General features: G+C 48.7%; 2 protein-coding genes across 19 annotated transcripts in view; one reads left to right on the top strand and one right to left on the bottom strand.

Moving 5' to 3' along the window:
* PPIP5K1 (diphosphoinositol pentakisphosphate kinase 1) overlaps positions 1-11,231 on the bottom strand; it is a 41,409-nt gene extending 30,178 nt beyond the window's left edge. For 3 of the 15 annotated variants that reach the window (XM_049898258.1, XM_049898262.1, XM_049898264.1), the window contains exons 1-11: positions 10,916-11,229; positions 9,927-10,024; positions 8,230-8,401; positions 3,954-4,049; positions 3,507-3,681; positions 2,848-3,043; positions 1,826-1,916; positions 1,497-1,582; positions 865-1,019; positions 623-724; positions 17-178 (exon numbers count right to left, since the gene is read on the bottom strand). In XM_049898258.1, coding sequence (XP_049754215.1) covers positions 17-178; positions 623-724; positions 865-1,019; positions 1,497-1,582; positions 1,826-1,916; positions 2,848-3,043; positions 3,507-3,653 — 939 coding nt within the window. In that variant the 5' untranslated portion in view covers positions 3,654-3,681; positions 3,954-4,049; positions 8,230-8,401; positions 9,927-10,024; positions 10,916-11,229. Of the gene's footprint in view, positions 1-16; positions 220-622; positions 725-864; positions 1,020-1,496; positions 1,583-1,825; positions 1,917-2,847; positions 3,044-3,506; positions 3,682-3,903; positions 4,050-8,229; positions 8,402-9,926; positions 10,025-10,915 lie in introns of those variants that run through there. The other 12 variants (XM_049898265.1, XM_049898268.1, XM_049898270.1 and 9 more) reach the window with 7 other exon arrangements.
* LOC126084065 (creatine kinase U-type, mitochondrial) lies at positions 9,948-17,864 on the top strand. 4 transcript variants are annotated; one of them, XM_049898276.1, is made up of 12 exons: positions 9,949-10,022; positions 10,162-10,369; positions 10,559-10,657; positions 11,498-11,813; positions 12,446-12,644; positions 12,851-12,946; positions 13,343-13,564; positions 13,705-13,790; positions 13,908-14,031; positions 16,969-17,103; positions 17,306-17,431; positions 17,615-17,864. In XM_049898276.1, the coding sequence occupies exons 4-12, from the start codon at positions 11,665-11,667 to the stop codon at positions 17,729-17,731; spliced, it is 1,254 nt and encodes a 417-aa protein (XP_049754233.1). In that variant the 5' UTR covers positions 9,949-10,022; positions 10,162-10,369; positions 10,559-10,657; positions 11,498-11,664; the 3' UTR covers positions 17,732-17,864. The 4 variants fall into 4 exon arrangements, with proteins under 4 accessions (XP_049754232.1, XP_049754233.1, XP_049754231.1 ...); XM_049898275.1 differs by having other exon boundaries at positions 9,948-9,962; positions 10,162-10,657; XM_049898274.1 differs by having other exon boundaries at positions 10,162-10,657.
* The last annotated feature ends 100 nt before the right edge of the window (positions 17,865-17,964 follow it).

Genomic DNA, 17,964 nt, shown 5'->3' with positions numbered 1-17,964 from the left:
ATGGGCCTTTCTCCACCTTAAAAGCTACGCAGACTTTCCTGGCCACAAGTTTTTCCATGGCGGTCAGCATGACTGGATACCGAATCTCTTTGCCCTCACTGTCTCGTTCGACCTTCCCATCCAAAGCTGGAGATTTTCTGGCTTCAGCATGGGCATAATCTGGCCCCACCGTATACACCTGCAGGTACATAGCATCACTGAGTATGCCCAGAGCTCACCCTGTATATGAAAAGACAACATGAGCGCAAGGTCTGTAGACTAGTTTCAGAATTTAAAAAAAAAACTGAGCATTAAGAATAAGAAGACTGACATTTTTCCTGCTGAGCCCTACTGAAGCATCATTACGAAGGTTTCTCCTCAGGACTCCAGCACTATCATCTAGTCTCTATTAAGAAATACCTTACCAACATCTTACCATTTGCTATGTCACCCCTGCCCTGCTGATAGTGCTAACGTGAACGTCTACATCCCCTGCTCTCTGTCTTCATCCCCATCAGAATGTGAAAGCCAATCTCATTCATGCTTTATTTCCATGACTTCCTCGATATACTTCCACCAGCTTCCCAAGTACCCCACCCCACCAGACAGTTGTAACCTCTTAAATCCCTGTATCCACCATAACCTTGACATCTGTGCCATCCGTCGGCATGAACTCTTCATAGATGTACGACCCTGTCTTTCGGACACTGCTCTCAGGAGAGTAAACGCTGCTTCGGCTGCCAATCTTCAAGGGGAAGGGAGAGAAAGAAAGCATGTTGCTTCAACCCTCCCCCTTGTCTCCACATCCTCCAGCTTCCCTCCCTACAACCCCATCCTTGACCTTCTACCTTTTTGACTCCCCAAATGCTCACATGTCCCCCACACCTTACGGAAGAGGCGCTGGCTTCCTCCACCAGCTGAACTGGGGTAGTAGATGTAAACATTGTGGTCCTCCGCACTCACTGGCTTCTCCACAAAGGGCTTGGGAAAGACAGCTCCATTTACCTCTACCTGGTCTTCACCCTCTATCAGGTTGCATTCTGAAAGGTAGGTGTGTGGTCATTCCTGGGGCTTAGGGTTAAAGAATATTTCCAGTTCCCACTTCCCCAGGGTTCTAATCTCTGTAACCCTTAAATTTCTATTATCTTATCTTGGTAATAGGTATACCAAACCTGTTGCTGTCGAGTTGATTCTGACTCATAGCAACCCTGTAGGACAGAGTAAAACTGCTCCAAAGAGTTTCCAAGGAGCGGCTGGTGGATTCAAACTGCCAACCTTTTGGTTAGCAGCCACAGCTCTCAACCACTGTGCCACCAGGGCTCCTGGTAATAGATACAGCAATATCTATATTACAGGTCCAAGGCTCTGTCCAAAGGCCCACGGCTCTAACCCTACCCATAATCTAATATCCAAAGTCCCACTTAGATAGGTGGTAACAGGAGATTTCTAGAGGATGAAGAACTGTGCTAAGTCATAGACAGCAAGGCACGGCAGGCGTGGCAAGGCCAGGTACTCACCCTCAGGCCGGGCAGGGTCACGGTTGAGCACAGCATACCGAGGCAGATCGATACCCTCCTCCTGCAGGATACGGTACACCTCCCTCCTGTCAAGCCCAAATAAATTAGCTGGGAGAGGTGGCGGGGGAGGGCTAAGGGGAGAGGCTGGAGATTCCATTTGCAGAGGGCTTGGAAGACACCAGGGTCCAAAACCCAAGAGGGTACGGTATAAAAATTAAGCAAGTTTGTTTGACTCTGCCCCTCTCAGAGTGAGTTCCCTAAAGACATCTGGGAAAGAATGGGGCATGATCCCAGGGCCACCCATCCCACTGGTCAACAGAAAGCTGTACCTATCTTGGATATAATACTGCATGGCCAAGTCATTGATAAGAAAGGGATTTCGAAGCTTGGAGTAAGCAACAGCCTTGTCCAGGGGAAAGCCTGCGATGGAAAAAGGAAATAGATCAAAAAGAGTGAAAGAGATAGAGTGAGAACATGTTAAACATATTACAGCTATTAGTGGCCACTGCGCTCCTCCTCCCATCCAACTCCATCACTACCCTCCTCCCAACCAGCTCCATCACTGTCCTCCTCCCATTCAACTCTATCACCATCCTCTTCCCATCCAACTCCACCACCGTCCTCCACCCATCCAACTCCATCACTGTCCTCCTCCCAACCAACTCCATCACTGTCCTCCTCCCATCCAACTCCATCACTGTCCTCCTCCCATCCAACTCCATCACCATCCTCCTCCCATCCAACTCCATCACCATCCTCCTCCCAACCAACTCCATCACTGTCCTCTACCCATCTGACTCCATTACCATCCTCCACCCATCCAACTCCATCACTGTCCTCCTCCCATCCAACTCCATCACCGTCCTCCTCCCATCCAACTCCATCACTATCGTCTTCCCATCCAACTCCATCACTGTCCTCCCAACCAACTCCATCACTGTCCTCCACCCATCCAACTCCATCACTGTCCTCCTCCCAACCAACTCCATCACTGTCCTCCTCCCATCCAACTCCATCACTGTCCTCCTCCCATCCAACTTCACCACTATCCTTCTGCCCAGCTTCCCAAAAGCCTAGGATATCCATCAGGAAAAAGTAAAAAAGAAATTATTTTTAAGGTCCTTCCAGAGAACCTAAGAAACTAGAGCTGTCCTAAGGTTAAAACATGGGCTATAAACTACCTCCAGCAACTCCTCCAAGATGTAGGGAAAGCAAACCCCTACTCACTGTTTTTTAGTGTATCAGGAAGAGTTGGTGGCCTCTTTACTAAGGAAATACAATAGTAAGAACCTCATTTTCCACTCCCGTGTTTCCAACACATTCCTTCCCATTTTCCCTCCCAGACCCCAACCTTTGGAGTGGAAAGAGATGAGGCAGTGGCAGGATGGCCAGTTTTCCACAGGTTCATTGAGAATCACATCTTCTCCCAGAATGATAACAGTCAGGTAGTCAAATCGGCAAAGTCGCTCTAGGATTTGGGTCATTGGCTTGGACTTAGATTTCTTGGTCATGGCACAGATGCCAACAATGATCTGTGGTTCAGGAGGCTGCAGGAAGGAAGTGTTATCAGGAGCTCAGGAACTTGCCACCTACACCACCCCCATCAGGAAACATGGTCTCATCTTCTTAGGGCACAGAGGTTTTTTTGCCAGGACTTCAGACCTGTGGGGTCAAGGCTGCCTTCTAACTTTGGTCTAGGTTGGGGCACATATAGGGATTTCTACTGCCTGCATAATGGGAGCCTTTCCACAGCAGAAAATATGTGTGTTCAGGCAGAAGAGCCAGAGAACCAATATCGTGAGATGATATGAGGAGGGCACAAGGGCACGGGGCTTCACAGAGAGATAATCTAACCAATTTCCACTATCCCTACCCTAAATCAAAAAAGTGCCTATTTATGACAGAGTCCAGTTATTTGGAAAGGACAGAGAGGTGTCTTTATCCAGCAGAATTTCAATTCTCTGTCACAAGGGCCCCACCACCAAGTTGCATCATTTTCCCTAGTCTTACCACTTCATCCTCCTCATCTTCAAGGAGCTCGCTGTCACTCTCTTCTGTCCTCATATCTATTCCACGGGTGCCCAGCCCCTCATCTCCAGCTCCAAGGAAGAAGTGGGCCGTGGCGCTCTCGCCCTCACTGGCCGGCAACGACCACATCCCCGCCGGAGCACCCACTCATCCCGCTCTGTGGAAGGGAGCACCCCGTCAGCCCAGAATCTAAGCCTCTTGGCAGTAAGTGGAGGATGGGATGGGAGAATGAGACTATAAGTGGGAACTGCAAGGGGACTGGGGAAATAGGGAACAAAGCTGCAGGAGAAGAGTCAACAGGAAAGGAGTCATGTGGGCTATGACCTAAATGACTAAGGATCCATAAGAGAAAAGCAGGGTCTGCCCCTTCCCCACTCACCCCACCTCCAACCTTGAGCCTGGTAAGAGGATAAGGAGGTTAACCCTTACAATGCTGGCATGTCCCTGATTCTGCCAGCAAGAAACAACTTCAGCTCCAGCAGCAAATGGAAGAGGCAGTTCCTCATGGAAGACTACTGTTGATTCCTATTAAAAGAGAAGGTTAGAGTGACATCTCAAACTTTGGATTCATCCCAAAATTTTCCTAGCCCCTCTCCACGCCCCGCCCCCCCCCCCCCCCACGGTAAACTTGGACATTTAATTAAAGAGCAGGGGAATGAGAGAGCTCAGCTGCCTTTGCCTTTGGATGAATCTCCATCTTCATCGCTACAAGGATTAACACAAAAAACACTTCTTGAGGGCACGGCACTTTATGTTCTCACACATTCTATCAGAACATTAAAATCTCCTGTGCACCCTCTCTCACCTCAAAATCCCCTATGACCTCCTTCACCTTAAGAGACAGATGCCCAAGTCCAGAAAATCTGTTCAATGAAAGAGATCTAGTGCTGACTGGGAGGCTAAGGAAATGGACACCTGTACTGCAGTCTCCAACACATTCCCGGACTGAAATATCAATGTTCTCTGTACTCCGCCCTGGTACTACAGACCCAGCACTAATCTAGGCCAAGATTCCTCAGTTAAAAAGAATCCTGCCTAAGGACAGAATCAGTAAGACTATCTTAAGACTTTAACTTGAGTCAGAACAACCTGGCAGTTCTACTTCTGATACATACACCTAGAGTCGTGATCCTCAACTGGGTGTGATTTTGTCCCCCAGGGACAGTTGGCAGGAGATAGTTTTGGTTTTCACAACTGGAGAGGTACTATTGACATCTAGTAGGTAGAGATCAGGAATGCTGCTAAACATTTATTGTCCCCCCACAATAAAGATTACCAGCCCAAGGTGTCAATAGTGCCAAGGTTGAGAAACCCTGACGTAGAGAAACTCTCCCACATAAGAAGACATGTCCAAGGATGTTCACAACCTCACTGTTGGCAGTGGGAAAAAAGTGGAAACAACCCAGCTGTCACAAGTAAAATAACAGATAAATAAAATCTAGTACACAAATGATAGACAAATAGGAATTTTAAAAAATGAATCAGAACTATATTTAACAATGCAGACAGCATCCAAATGCAAACTGCAAAGACACACATGCAGTATAATTCCATTTGTATAAATAAAAAACATTACATATTATTTATGACTGCATATGTAAGTAGTAGAAGTATAAAAACATGGGCTGGAAGGACAGACATCAGATTTGTAATAGTAGTTATCACTGAGGAGAGGGAACAATGGGACTGAGGAATATTCAAATGGTACTTCACAACCTTATCTATGCTTATTTCTATTTTTAAAAAGACCTGAAGCAAATATCCAAAAGGTCAACATTTGTTAATACTGAATTGTGGGATACAGGTGTCTGTTATTATTTTCCAAAAATAAAATTGAGTCACATATCAGCCATTTTCCATGGTCTCCAAAAGTCCTCAGAAATACTGACCAATGACTCTGTAACGACAGCTACAAACTCCTTAAATATATGGAGTGATTAGTTTGAAGTCTTAGAGACGTTTAAAAATAAAAAAAAATTAGCCTTCAATAATTACTTTCTCTATTTCGATTTTAAGCCCTTCCACTACAAAGATATTTGCAGCTTTGATTAGAAAGTTAAAGCTGAGCCCTCGACCTAACCTGCTGCCATCAAGTGCATTCTGACTCAGGGTCGGACCCTATAGGACAGGGTAGAACTGCCCGCACAGAGTTCCCAAGGAGCACCTGGTGGATTTAACTGCTGACCTTTTGGTTAGCAGCCGTAGCCACTTAACCACTATGCCACCAGGGTTTCCTTTGACCTTTCCAGTCTTCACCATCTGTTCTCTTGCTTGCTCAGCCCCCATGAAGCGGCAACATTCTTCTTAGATGGAACCCTTCCAGTTGTGCAGTGCAGGTACTGTTCATAGACTCCCCCTCCTGATAAACAGTGTAGTTCTTTGAATTCCTCTTTAGTGACCTGATCTGATTTCCCTGACTTGTGGCGTTTTCAAGATCCCTGTAAAGTTTAAGCAATTCAAATTTTGTCCCACTCTTTATCCTTTCCCTGAAGCAGGAGCATTCTAAGATTCCTAACCCTTTGCCCTTTCTTCCATTAAGTCCTTTCTGGTTTTCTACTGAGTGTACAACAGTCATGTTCTTGAAATTCTATTACAACCCTATAATAACAGGGGATGGTAAGAAACAGGATGGGGTAGGAGAGTCTGTTCACAAATAGGGGCTAAAGAGAGATGAAAGGTCTAAATCCGTAGTTAACAAAACAAAAACAGAAGTCTGACAGAAATAGCTATGAAATAAGCCAGGATTTATTTAGACGTACCTCTGGGAGAAGTTGGGGTTTGATGTGATGTTCCCAGAGGCGCTCCCCTGTTTTCTCTTCTCCCCTTCCCCCCTCCCCCAATTCTTCATTTTGAAAGAAAAGCCTCAGACTCTACACTAGGCTAAAGGGCAGTCTTACTCAGGCCTGAATCTATGTGAAAGAAAGGAACAAATGGAGGGAGGAAGAAAAGGAGGGGAGGAGGGAAGGGAAGGAAGCAAACTAGGCAGGCAGGCAGGCAGGGAAGGGAGGAAGGAGCAGGCAGTCTTCTCAGGAACATCTATGTTGAATCAGATCTAAAGGAGTAATAAACCAAAACCAAACCTGTTGATTCAGACTCATAGCAACCCTATAGGACACAGGAGAGCTGCCCCATAGAGTTTCCAAGGAGCATCTGGTAGATTCAAACTACTGACCTTTTGGTTAGCAGCCTTAGCTCTTAACCACTATGCCACCAGGGTTTCCAAAGAAGGAGTAATAGGGAGGGTAAATAAAAGTGACTTCCTCTGTGTAACTTCTTTATTCTTTAGACTTTCGGACTTCTTGCCGTAGTCCTCCAATTTCCTAAACCACCACGCACTTGATGGAGGGCTCCATCAGTGGCGAGGGAAAAAAATCTATAAAGATTCCAGGCAGGAATACTTCCAACATAGAAAAACTCTTCAACAGTGGACCCCTCACTTCCTTCTTGAAGCAATTTCCAATCCCTTCTGCCAAACCCCTCGCTGTGGAGTTGATTCTGAGACATAGCGACCCTGTAGGACAGAGTAGAACTGCCCCATAGGGTTTCCAAGGCTGTAAATCTTTAAGAAGCAGGGTGCCACGTCTTTCTCCCGCAGAGCAGCTGGTGGGTTTGACCCGCTGATTCTCCGGTTACCAGCCGAGCGCTTAACAACTGCGCCACCAGGACTCCCCAGCAATCGTATACATATCCCCTATTCTGACACTGATCAACTGGACTGCTGCCCCTGTTCTCAGTATCAACTCACTCATGCTGCCTTCTTTCCCCAACTTGCTGTAATGACTCTTCATTGACTCCCCTGAGACTATCCAACACTGCGATGCTGCCCCTCTCCCATCACAGGTCAATTTATGCACTTAATCCAACTAATCCCCCCCACTCACTGGTTGTCCAGTCTTAACCAGTCCTTCACTTGGTAACCTCATTTCTTTGAAGCCTCAATGAGTCCCTGCAAAGACTGCCTGAGATTTATTCTTTCCTCCCTCTACCCCCCTCTCCAGGCTCACCTCGCCACAATAACCGCTGCTCCTCCTCAGGCTGGCCCTGGCCACTGTAGGCTCCATGCCCGCCCTCCTCCCGCAGACTCCCCCCCCGGGCCCCCCCCCCACTGCCTCTGCTCCCACGCTCCTCAAGCAGAACCCCCACCTTGGCCCTCCCCTTGTGGACTTCACCCCCATTCCTCGCGCGGACCCTCTCACACCCATCTCTTCTCTCGCTGACCCCCTCCTCCCTCTCCTCCTCACACAGCTCCGGGTCACGTATACTGCCTTTCTTTCCCGACTTTAGGCGCCCTGGTGGCGCAGTGGTCAAAGCGCTCGGCCGCTAACCAAAAGGTCAGTGGTTCGAACCCACCAACCGCTTGGCGGGAGAAAGATGTGGCAGTCTGCTACAGTAAAGATGACAGCCTTGGAAACCCTCTGGGGCACTTCTACTCTGTCCTAGAGGGTCGCTGTGAGTCGGAATAGATTCGATAGCAATGGGTTTTTTTTTTTTTTTTTTTTAGTCCTACTTTGCCCGCCCCCCGCCTTCTCCGCCTCACTCTCCCTACGTTGACATTGAGGCCTCTCCTCTGCGCCTCTTTCCGAAGCTGCCCCCACCCCAAACTAACTGCGGCCCTCAGCACCAACCGAGCCCCCTCCTCCGAGCCCACCCCCTCACACCGCCCCCGGCCCCAGCCACTCCTCCACCGCCCCCGGCCCTCACTCACCCGCCTCCCTCGGCTCGCGCAGCCGAACCTGCCGGCAGCGACACCTGACAGCGGCCCAATCAAAGCGCGACTTCCCTGCGGTGCCACCAATCAGCGGAGGGCGCGCACCGGCAACAGAGTCAGGCTGCGTTGGCCGGCGCTTCTGCGAGGAGGAGGGTAGCCCCTACTGGCTCTGTGGGGAAAGTGCAACCTGATGCTCACTTGCCTCTGGTTTCTAACTGCGTCCGTCGCCACGGCACTGATGCTTGGTCTAGCAAGACGCTGACGATCCCGTGAGGTGAGGGGGGAAAAATGCGAAATGCGGAGGAAGGGGCAGAATCTGTGCAATTGCACAGATCTTCTGCTTGTTTTATAAGACAAAACGGGGCCTGATACATGTAAAGAAGCAATAGATGTAGGTTGAAAATATTAACAACCCTAAAGAGGAGCGATAGGGAGACTGGATTCAAAAACAGAAACAAAGAGGGAAACAGATCAGAAAGTCAAAGGAAGGAAGGGAGACTTATTTACGGTGGAGATAAGAAGATGAAAGGATATGGGAGTCTGGGCAAGTTGATTCCCATCTCCACACTCACATCGTGCTGGCGCTCTACCCTCCAGATTTAGAGCCAGAAAAACCTGGCTTTGAATCCTGAATAGCCGTGTAGCCTTGGACAAGTCACTTAACTTCTCTGAGTCTCTGTTTTCTTATCAGTAAGAGTGCAATTAAAAACCTAACTCATAGGGTACTGATTATCTGAAAGCATTTTGTGTGTTTGTATTGTTCTTGTTATTATCCACGCATCCTCGCTTGCTCAGGACAAGTGTCACTGATCAGGGTAGTTCTAAGTTCCCAGTTTTCTTCTCTGCAATCTTAGGTATCTTGCCACTCTTCGGTCAGGTGCCTCATTATTCTGAACCCCAAGGCCTCCTGAATAAAGCTGATCCTAAGAACTAGCCCTAAGGGGACCAGATGCCTCCATAGTTCATACGCAAGTTCACACCTCCCTCCACCACTCCAACCATCCAAACAGATTATTACAGTATCTTCCTGGTAATTAGCTCCTCTTTCCATTCCCCCCAAAAAATAGACTCAGTCCCTAGTCAAGCACCAGAACAATTCAATTCAAGGTAGTTATATATATACATAAATACATACATATGTTCCCTATAATTGTAAATCGCCTTCCAAAATTTTAAATATTATTGGTAATAATAATTATTATTAAATAAATCAAATACCATGTGTATTACTTCCTGTATGTTGTAGGATAATTTTTTTAAATGAGTATTGTTACAGTCTGTGCCTTTCAGAGGCTCACAGCCTAAAAGGGAGTAAGAAAGGTATACAAATACCTGTATTTGTGATGCTATTATTCAAATCTTGGCAGCTACTCTCCAAATCTAGATAATGTCTCTATTTTCCCAGCAAGTCTCGTTTCTCTTTTGGTAATTCTCCCTTTCCATCCCCCCACTACTTTCATCTTAGTAACCTCCCTCTCACCAAATAACTGCCCTACTTCCTTAGAAGATTATCTCCCTCCTTTACCTGGGTAAATATACACCAATTCAAGTAGTTACATTCACTTACTCATAGCCACTCCTTCACTTAGATAACGAGCTCCCACAGCATAGGTAACACTTTCCATCCCTCCAAGAGTGATGAAACTCCAACTACAGAACTCTGATAAATTACTCTCTTAAAATTACTCTCTTACCAGAGGAAGGCGTTAAGTGCTGGACCCAGAAGAGAGGTGGGTGGCTTCGAAGGAGGCACACAAATGAAGAAGACAGGAAAAAGGAAGCCAAGGGAGGTCTGAGGAGAACAAAGGATATGAGAGGGTGGGGGTGGGGTCTCATCAGTGGGGTCAAATGACTATGTAAAGGGAATTCCTCTTTCCCAAAGACTCTCTTAAGATTTCCAAGTGCCTTATTTTTTTTATTGTCTTGTAGGTACACCGGGATAGCTGAGAGAAGGGACCAAGCCCTACACCACCTTAACTGAGCCTCCACACATTTCTAGTTCAGCTCCGGCATTCGCTCTCCTTCCTGCCAGGATAAAGTCACACCCAGGTCACACCTGGAGCTGTATGAACAAAGCCATCTCAAATCTGAAATACGCCTAATGAGGGGAGAGAGGAGGAGAGGGACCAGGAGCAAGGTGGAGATTCCCTGGTGACCCTATGCCCTTGGACACTGTTTGCCTTAAACTCTGGATTAAACAACATTAGGGAGCCAAGAAAGGAAAGACCTGCATGTGGCGCCTGGAGGCCTGTGCTGACCTGTCCCATTCCCACACCCAGGCATTTCACCATAACCTTCATTTCACTTTACACTTTCCTCATCCCAGGAGCTGGGAGCCACAGGCAGGGGGAAAAAAGGGAGAAGAGGAAGAAGAAGCGAACTATTCTCTGCCCAGGCCCAGTCCCACGCCCAAGGCAACCAACAGGTAAGCAAGCTTCAGAGAATACTCAGAGGAGTCCTGTGACTGAGCGCAAGCAGGTCTGAGACTGGGGAAGACCCGAGAAGTAAGAGCAAAGGTAGCAGGACTGAAGCAGAACAAAACAAAAGTGGGGGGATCATAGGGGTGGAGGCAGGAAATAACAGGCTTCAAACCTGGGGGCTGAGTAGGTGGGGGTGGGGACAAAGCAGAGGTGGGGTAAGGGTTAATGATTCTCTGATTCCTCTCAGGGAACACTTCCCCAACCTTGTAAAAGGAGAGTACAGGTGTGGCGAGGAGACGCCTTCTTTCTCTTCCTGGTTCTAAGGAAAGGAAGGGTGACCTTGAGCCAGCGGGTGTCGTTCCCAGCGTCTGCCTCTAATCCTGTGCTTTCTCAATGTCTCCCTCTGGTCTCTGTGTTTATTTGGCTGTTTCCCTGCGGCCGCCTCCCTTGGGAAGATGGAGGGGTTGCCGGGGCAGGCGGAAAGCAGAGAAGTGGTTGGGCAATGTCACCCTTTTACACCCACAGAGTAGACGGCTCTGGTTTCCCACTAAACCGAGAGAGCTTGGGGGAAGGGTGATGGGGTTCGCCAGTCCCCTTCGGTGCTGTCCTCCACTTGGTGCTGAAATCCGGGCGGCCTCATCCCAGGTGGACCCTGGGCACCCTCGGCCTAGGGGTGCGCTCGGAGGCCCCTCAGTCACCTGGCGGGTGCTGCCCACCCCGCCCCCGCGCACCTACCGCGGCGGCGGGCGGGCGGAGCCTGCGCGAGCCCCACCCCTGGGGACTGCGGCGCTGGCCCTCGGCTCCTCCCGCCTGCCAGCCGCTAGCTGACTGCGCCTCTCCCGCAGTCTGGTTGGTGTCGGTTCCTGTCCTGCTACAGCTCCCACTCCAGCCCCCATCTCGGCTTCAGCCTCGGACCCCCTCCGGGCCTCAGCCCTCCAGGTTGCATCCTCCCTCCGCGTTCCTGCCCTGCACCAGCTCCTGCTCCGGGACCCCGCAGCCGGCCCCTCAAGCCATGACTGGTCCCTTCTCCCGCCTGCTGTCTGCCCGCCCCGGGCTTAGACTCATGGCTTTGGCTGGAGCTGGATCTCTAGTCGCTGGGTTTCTCCTTCGCCCGGAACCTGTGAGAGCTGCCAGTGAACGACGGAGACTGTATCCCCCAAGGTATCAGTGTCATGGGCGCGGGGTAGGGGGGAAGCCGCGGTGATGGGAACGAAGGTGGGGGTGGAGACGAGGAGCCGGGGAACAGAGAAGGGCTATGGTCACGAAGGTCCTGTAGCTTGGGGGCTGTATAGCCTGGAGAGCTCAGTGAGGTGAGGGTGAGGGCCAAAGCCAAAGCATTGCTGAGAACCTGTAACCGGCAAATGCCCCCAAGACCAGCTATGGCCTTGCCTTGCCAGTTCTGGCTGCACTCACTCTGGCCAAATCCCTGGTTGGGAGACCAGAAACTATCTTTTTTGCTTCCTTCATCTCCTTCTCCTGCTTGTTCTCCACGGTTTCCTGAATTCTTTTCCTAAGGCTTTCCCCTCCCCCAACCCTAGTGTTGTATTCCTGGAGGAAACAACTGAGCAGATCTGGGGGAATTGAGCCAGCCAGCCAGAGGCAGCCAGAACTGCTGGGAAAGAAGGATAGACCCTGAAGTCTCTAAAGAGATTACCACTGCTCAGCCTCTTTCTAATCCTCCCTCCCCGCAAGGAGCAGAGCCAGGCAGGCTAACAGGACGGCTTCCAGCAGACGGTGCTGGGTATAGGCCCCCTGTGTCCTCCCTCCATGGTTACGGGGTACCCCCTCCCCAGCGCTGAGTACCCAGACCTCCGAAAGCACAACAACTGTATGGCCAGTCACCTGACCCCAGCAGTCTATGCCCGGCTCTGCGACAAGACCACACCCACTGGTTGGACTCTAGATCAGTGTATCCAGACTGGCGTGGACAACCCTGGCCACCCCTTCATCAAGACTGTGGGCATGGTGGCTGGAGATGAGGAGACCTATGAGGTAGGGGGCCCCCAGAGCCTCCCTGGTGACCCAACTCATCTTCCCAGTGATCCCAGCTCCTTCCCCCACAAAGACCCCTCACTTTCCTCCAAGACTCTGGCCCATCCATACTCAAGTTTTCTGACCCAGTGAAGTCAATCCAAAACTGAAGCCTAGGGAGGGATTACCTCTCCTTAAGCATCCGTTCCCCTTTAACTTCCCCTCAGATATTTGCCGAGCTGTTTGATCCTGTGATCCAAGAGCGACACAATGGATATGACCCCCGGACAATGAAGCACACCACTGACCTGGATGCCAGCAAGGTGGGTCAATATCCCACTTTTGATTTACACTGTCTTTGTGTGCAATGCTCTTTGCTTCGCCAAACACTTCACCTTGGTTATTTCCTGACTCATGGTCATTGTACTGCTGAGCTTTCAGTCTTGGTGTGGGGAAAGAATAGTATCTTAAGGAGCAGCAGATACAGGGAGGAGAGGATGGATGAGAGTGGCCACGCCTCAAGATGGGCAATTTGGAGGAGGGTCCATGACCTCCTTCAGTGGGAAGGCTTGCCCAGCGGGACCCTCTTCCCCTTTTAATGCATGCTCAGCATAAACAGTGAGGAGTCCTATAATCCCTAGGGGTCTCTCCTTCCCCAAGGGCCCCAGGTTCTAGCCACTGTGTTTCTGTGACTTGTACTAATGTCCTTTACCCTCCAGATTCGTTCTGGCTACTTTGATGAGAGGTATGTATTGTCCTCGAGAGTGAGAACTGGCCGAAGTATCCGAGGACTCAGTCTGCCTCCAGCCTGCACTCGGGCAGAGCGGCGAGAGGTGGAACGTGTTGTGGTGGATGCACTGAGTGGCCTGAAGGGTGACCTGACTGGACGATACTATCGGCTCAGTGAGATGACAGAGGCTGAGCAGCAGCAGCTCATTGATGTGAGAGTCCTTAAGAGGGGACTGTGTGGGGGGAACAGATGTAAAGAGCCAGGGAGGCGGCACCAGATCAGCTGGGTGGGCTCTGAGAGGCCCAGGGGTACCGTGAAGACTCTTAACCTAGGCCCCTGTGCCCTTCCCAGGACCACTTCCTATTTGACAAGCCTGTGTCCCCATTGTTGACTGCAGCGGGAATGGCTCGAGACTGGCCAGATGCTCGCGGAATCTGGTATGAGGCTGCTTCTTACTTCTTTTGTCCCCCCGCCCATAAATGCCTTTTTTCTTTATCTCCCCCAATTCTTGCCCTACCTCTTGACCCCTGTCCCACCCTCCCTCCTACCCTCAGGCACAACAATGAGAAGAGCTTCTTGATCTGGGTGAACGAGGAGGATCATACACGGGTCATCTCCATGGAGAAGGGGGGCAACATGAAGAGAGTGTTTGAAAGATTCTGCCGAGGACTCAAAGAGGTTGGAGAAGATTGTACAAGGGAGCTGGGTGGGAGGACATAAGGAAAACCAAAGACTAGCATAGGTAGAATGAAAATATAATTTATCAACCAACCCTGGGCACTTTTGAGAGTGGAAGGGGGCACTATTAATTACTCCAGGACAATAGATATAAACCAGGACTGTCTTGGCCAAACCAGGACATATGGTCACCCTAAGAATAGTATCTTAGTCATCTAGTGCTGCTATAACAGAAATACCACAAGTGGAAGGCTTTAACAAAGAGAAATTTATTTTATTACTGTCTAGTAGGCTTTTTTTTAGTAGGCTAGAAGTCCAAATTCGGGGCATCAGCTCCAGAGGAAGGCTTTCTCTCTCTGTTGGCCCTGGAGGAAGGTCTTTGTCCTCGGTCTTCCCCTGGTCGAGGAGCTTCTCAGGTGCAGAGACCCTGGGTCCAAAAGGGCGAACTCTGCTCCTGGTGCTGCTTTCTTGGTGATATGAGGTCCTGAACTCTCTGCTTGCTTCCCTTTCCTTTTTATTTCTGGGGAGATAAAAGGTAGTGCAGGCCACACCCCAGGGAAACTCCCTTTACCTTGGATCAGGGATGTGACCTGGTAAGAGTGTTACATCCCACCCTAATCCTTTTTAACCACGGGCAGAGATTATGATTTATAATACATAGGAAAATCACAAAATGGAGGGCAACCACACATGGTCTAACCAAGTTGACACATATTTTTTGTGGGACACAATTCAATCCATTACAAATAGGAAGAGGATAGGAATATTAGGAACCAAAGGGAGTAAATAGGGCAAACAGCTGCCAAATAATACAAAGTAGGAATAACTGATTTGAGATGGTCGGTCAGTGTCTGTGGTGTGTGATATGGGCTGGTGAGGTGTGCAGATGAGGGAAACATTTGAGCCTGGATTGATAAAGGGTTTGAGAGATTGGTGTATTCATTATTCAAATGTAACCACGTCAGTTATGAGCCAAGGTAGGCCTTGACTGTGGAATCCATTATTCTTGCTACAGCGTCATGTCAAAGCTTTAAGTTGAGAGTGGGAGGGAGACTGGGGAAGGTGGAGTATGGAATGGCATAATTTTCAGAATATGTGGCTCTAGATAAGGGTCTTCAATCATATATGGATTCTAGATTCAATTCTAGAATCCCCCACAAACCTAACTCTTATTGTATGTTCTCACATATACAGTTCTATTTTGGACTTGCAAAGAGAGAGAGCTCTTCCTTTTAGATTCTAGCTGGGAAGTTTCTGCTGGTTTTTTTTTTTTTGGCAAGAAATATATAACATATCCTGAATATAATGGGGAGAGAAGTACTTTTGAAATTATAGGCATCCATTTCCTCATCTGTAAATTGAGGTAATAAGACTTCCTACTTTTCAGGTTGTTATGGGGATGAAATGAGGTAATGCATGTAAAGTACTTAGCAGAGTTCTTAGCCCATAGTAAGTACTTGATAAATGTTGGCTGCTGTTATTATTATTCTAGATGGAAGGGTTTCCCCGTGTTCAGCAAAGAGATTCTCTTATGCCGTGGCTGTTTCTCAACTATGAACAGGGACTCCTTTACTTATGTTGGATAGTGGTCTTTGTGGTCAATCACTCTAGAGAATTGTCTGTCTCTGCAGTTCTCACAGTCATTTTCATAATTAAGATGCTTAAGCAAAACAAAAACATACTTCACACACACACACACACACACACACACACACACACACACACGCCTGTGGGTCTTTGGCTTTTGTGCTCTGTTTTCACCTTTCTCTCTGCTTTCTCATGTGTACTCTTTCCACAGCTAGCAGACGGCTCTCTTTCCTCTTCCTGTTGCAAGGCCCACACTCTCATTTCCTATCTGAAAGGATCCTTCCAAGCTTGAGGTTTATTAGCATTCAGAACTCTTCGAATAATCAGTCCTTTCTCAGTTCAGTTTACTACCTCCACTATTTCCCTAGGTCGTCCTTAATGCATCACTCCCTCAAGTTTCTCCTTTTCCCTCCATACAAGAAAATTTTCCACAATTGTTTTGTGACATCAAAATTATCTTGCTTGTTCCCACTTTGGTGAGTGGTGTCTAGGATCTTAAAAGCTACCGAGTGGCCATCTAAGATGCATCAATTGGTCCCAACTTACCTGGAATGCAGGAGAATGAAGAACACCAAAGACGCAAGGAAAATGTTAGCCCAAGAGGCAAAAAGGGCCACATAAACCAGAGACTTCATCAGCCTGAGACCAAAAGAACTAGATGGTGCCCAGCTACCACCAATGACTGCCCTGACAGGGAACACAGAGTCCCTGACAGAGCAGGGGAATAGTGGGGTACAGAACTCAAATTCTAGTAAAAAGACGAGACTTAATGGTCTGAGACTGGAGGAACCCCAAAAGACATGGCCCCTGGACTCCGTTAACCCAGAGCTAAAACCATTCCCCAAGCCAACTCTTCAGACAGAGATTAGACTGGGCTATAAGACATAAAATGATACTCATGAGGAGTGTGCTTCTTAGTTCAAGTAGATACATGAGACTAAATGGGCAGCTCCCATCTGGAGGCGAGATGAGAAGGCAGAAAGGGACAGGAGCTGGTTGAATAGACATGGGAAATCCGGGGTAGAAAGGAGGAGTGTGTTGTTACACTATAGGGATAGCAACTAGTGTCACATAACAAAGTGTGTATAAGTTTTTGTGTGAGAAACTAACTTGAGCTGTGAACTTTCACCTAAGGGACAATAAAATAAATAAATAAAAAGGGAAAAAAATTACCTCGCATGCATAATAACAATAACAAGCCATCTTCACCACCAAAAAAGAAAAAAAAACAGCATCATTCTCTCACACCTCAAGTTTCTGGTTCTAGATGTGGAAAGAGTTCCTGTGGTCTAGCTAAGGAAGGGTCCACGTATCCCCGGTTTTTCACTAACAGAGCCTTTGTGGACTCAGGTGGAGCGGCTGATCCAGGAGCGTGGCTGGGAGTTCATGTGGAATGAGCGTTTGGGATACATCCTGACCTGTCCGTCTAACCTGGGCACTGGACTTCGGGCGGGAGTGCACATCAAACTGCCCTTGCTAAGCAAAGTAAAGGAGTTGTGGGGTTGCGGGGGTGTGAGTGAGAAAGGTGGGTGGGTATGGCTGGTGAGAGGATGAGCACTTTGGAAAGCAGCTAGACGCATTGTGGCTAAAGGGTCAGGGGAAAGTTCTGTGCAGGTCTAGGACTCTTTCAGTTAGGGCCAGTCTCTGCCTCTGTTAACCTTAACCCCCATCTCTATCTCGCCTCTAGGATAGCCGCTTTCCAAAGATCCTAGAGAACCTAAGACTCCAAAAGCGTGGCACTGGAGGAGTGGACACAGCTGCCACAGGCAGCATCTTTGACATCTCTAACTTGGACCGACTGGGCAAGTCAGAGGTGAGATCCTTAGACATTAGAGGGAGGGGAAGCAGGAGGTCTGTGGGGGTTGAGAAATCAAAGAGTGAGCTTCAGGAATGTAGTGGAATCTGAAGTGAAATTCAGGTTGAACAGAGAGGCAATTGGAAGCTGGAAAGAAACTCAGGTTGTGGGAACCAGAGGTCAAGGGTTAGTGTCCTTCAGGTGGAGCTGGTGCAACTGGTCATTGACGGAGTAAACTATCTGATCGACTGTGAGCGGCGTCTGGAAAGAGGCCAGGATATCCGCATCCCTCCACCTCTCATCCATAGCAAGCATTAACTCTCCACCCCTAACAGATGAGTCAAGATCCCCAGGTCTTCCGCCCATTGTAATGGTGGCCAATTCTATTTGTCCTGGACTTGCCCCTATCCGAGTAAAGAATCCTTGCTATGCTCCAGCTGTCTGTGTTATTTCTGATGATGAGGTGTGGAGGGAGCAGGCTCCAGGAAAGGAAAAGAGACAGTGGGATTATTTGTGATGGAAAGAGACTCCAAATATGGAATGCCAGGAAC

Source organism: Elephas maximus, chromosome 10 (assembly GCF_024166365.1).
Source record: "Elephas maximus indicus isolate mEleMax1 chromosome 10, mEleMax1 primary haplotype, whole genome shotgun sequence".
Taxonomy (NCBI): Eukaryota; Metazoa; Chordata; class Mammalia; order Proboscidea; family Elephantidae; genus Elephas; species Elephas maximus.
The sequence above is the reverse complement of the archived record's forward strand: the minus strand, read 5'-3'. Positions and strand labels throughout refer to the sequence as shown.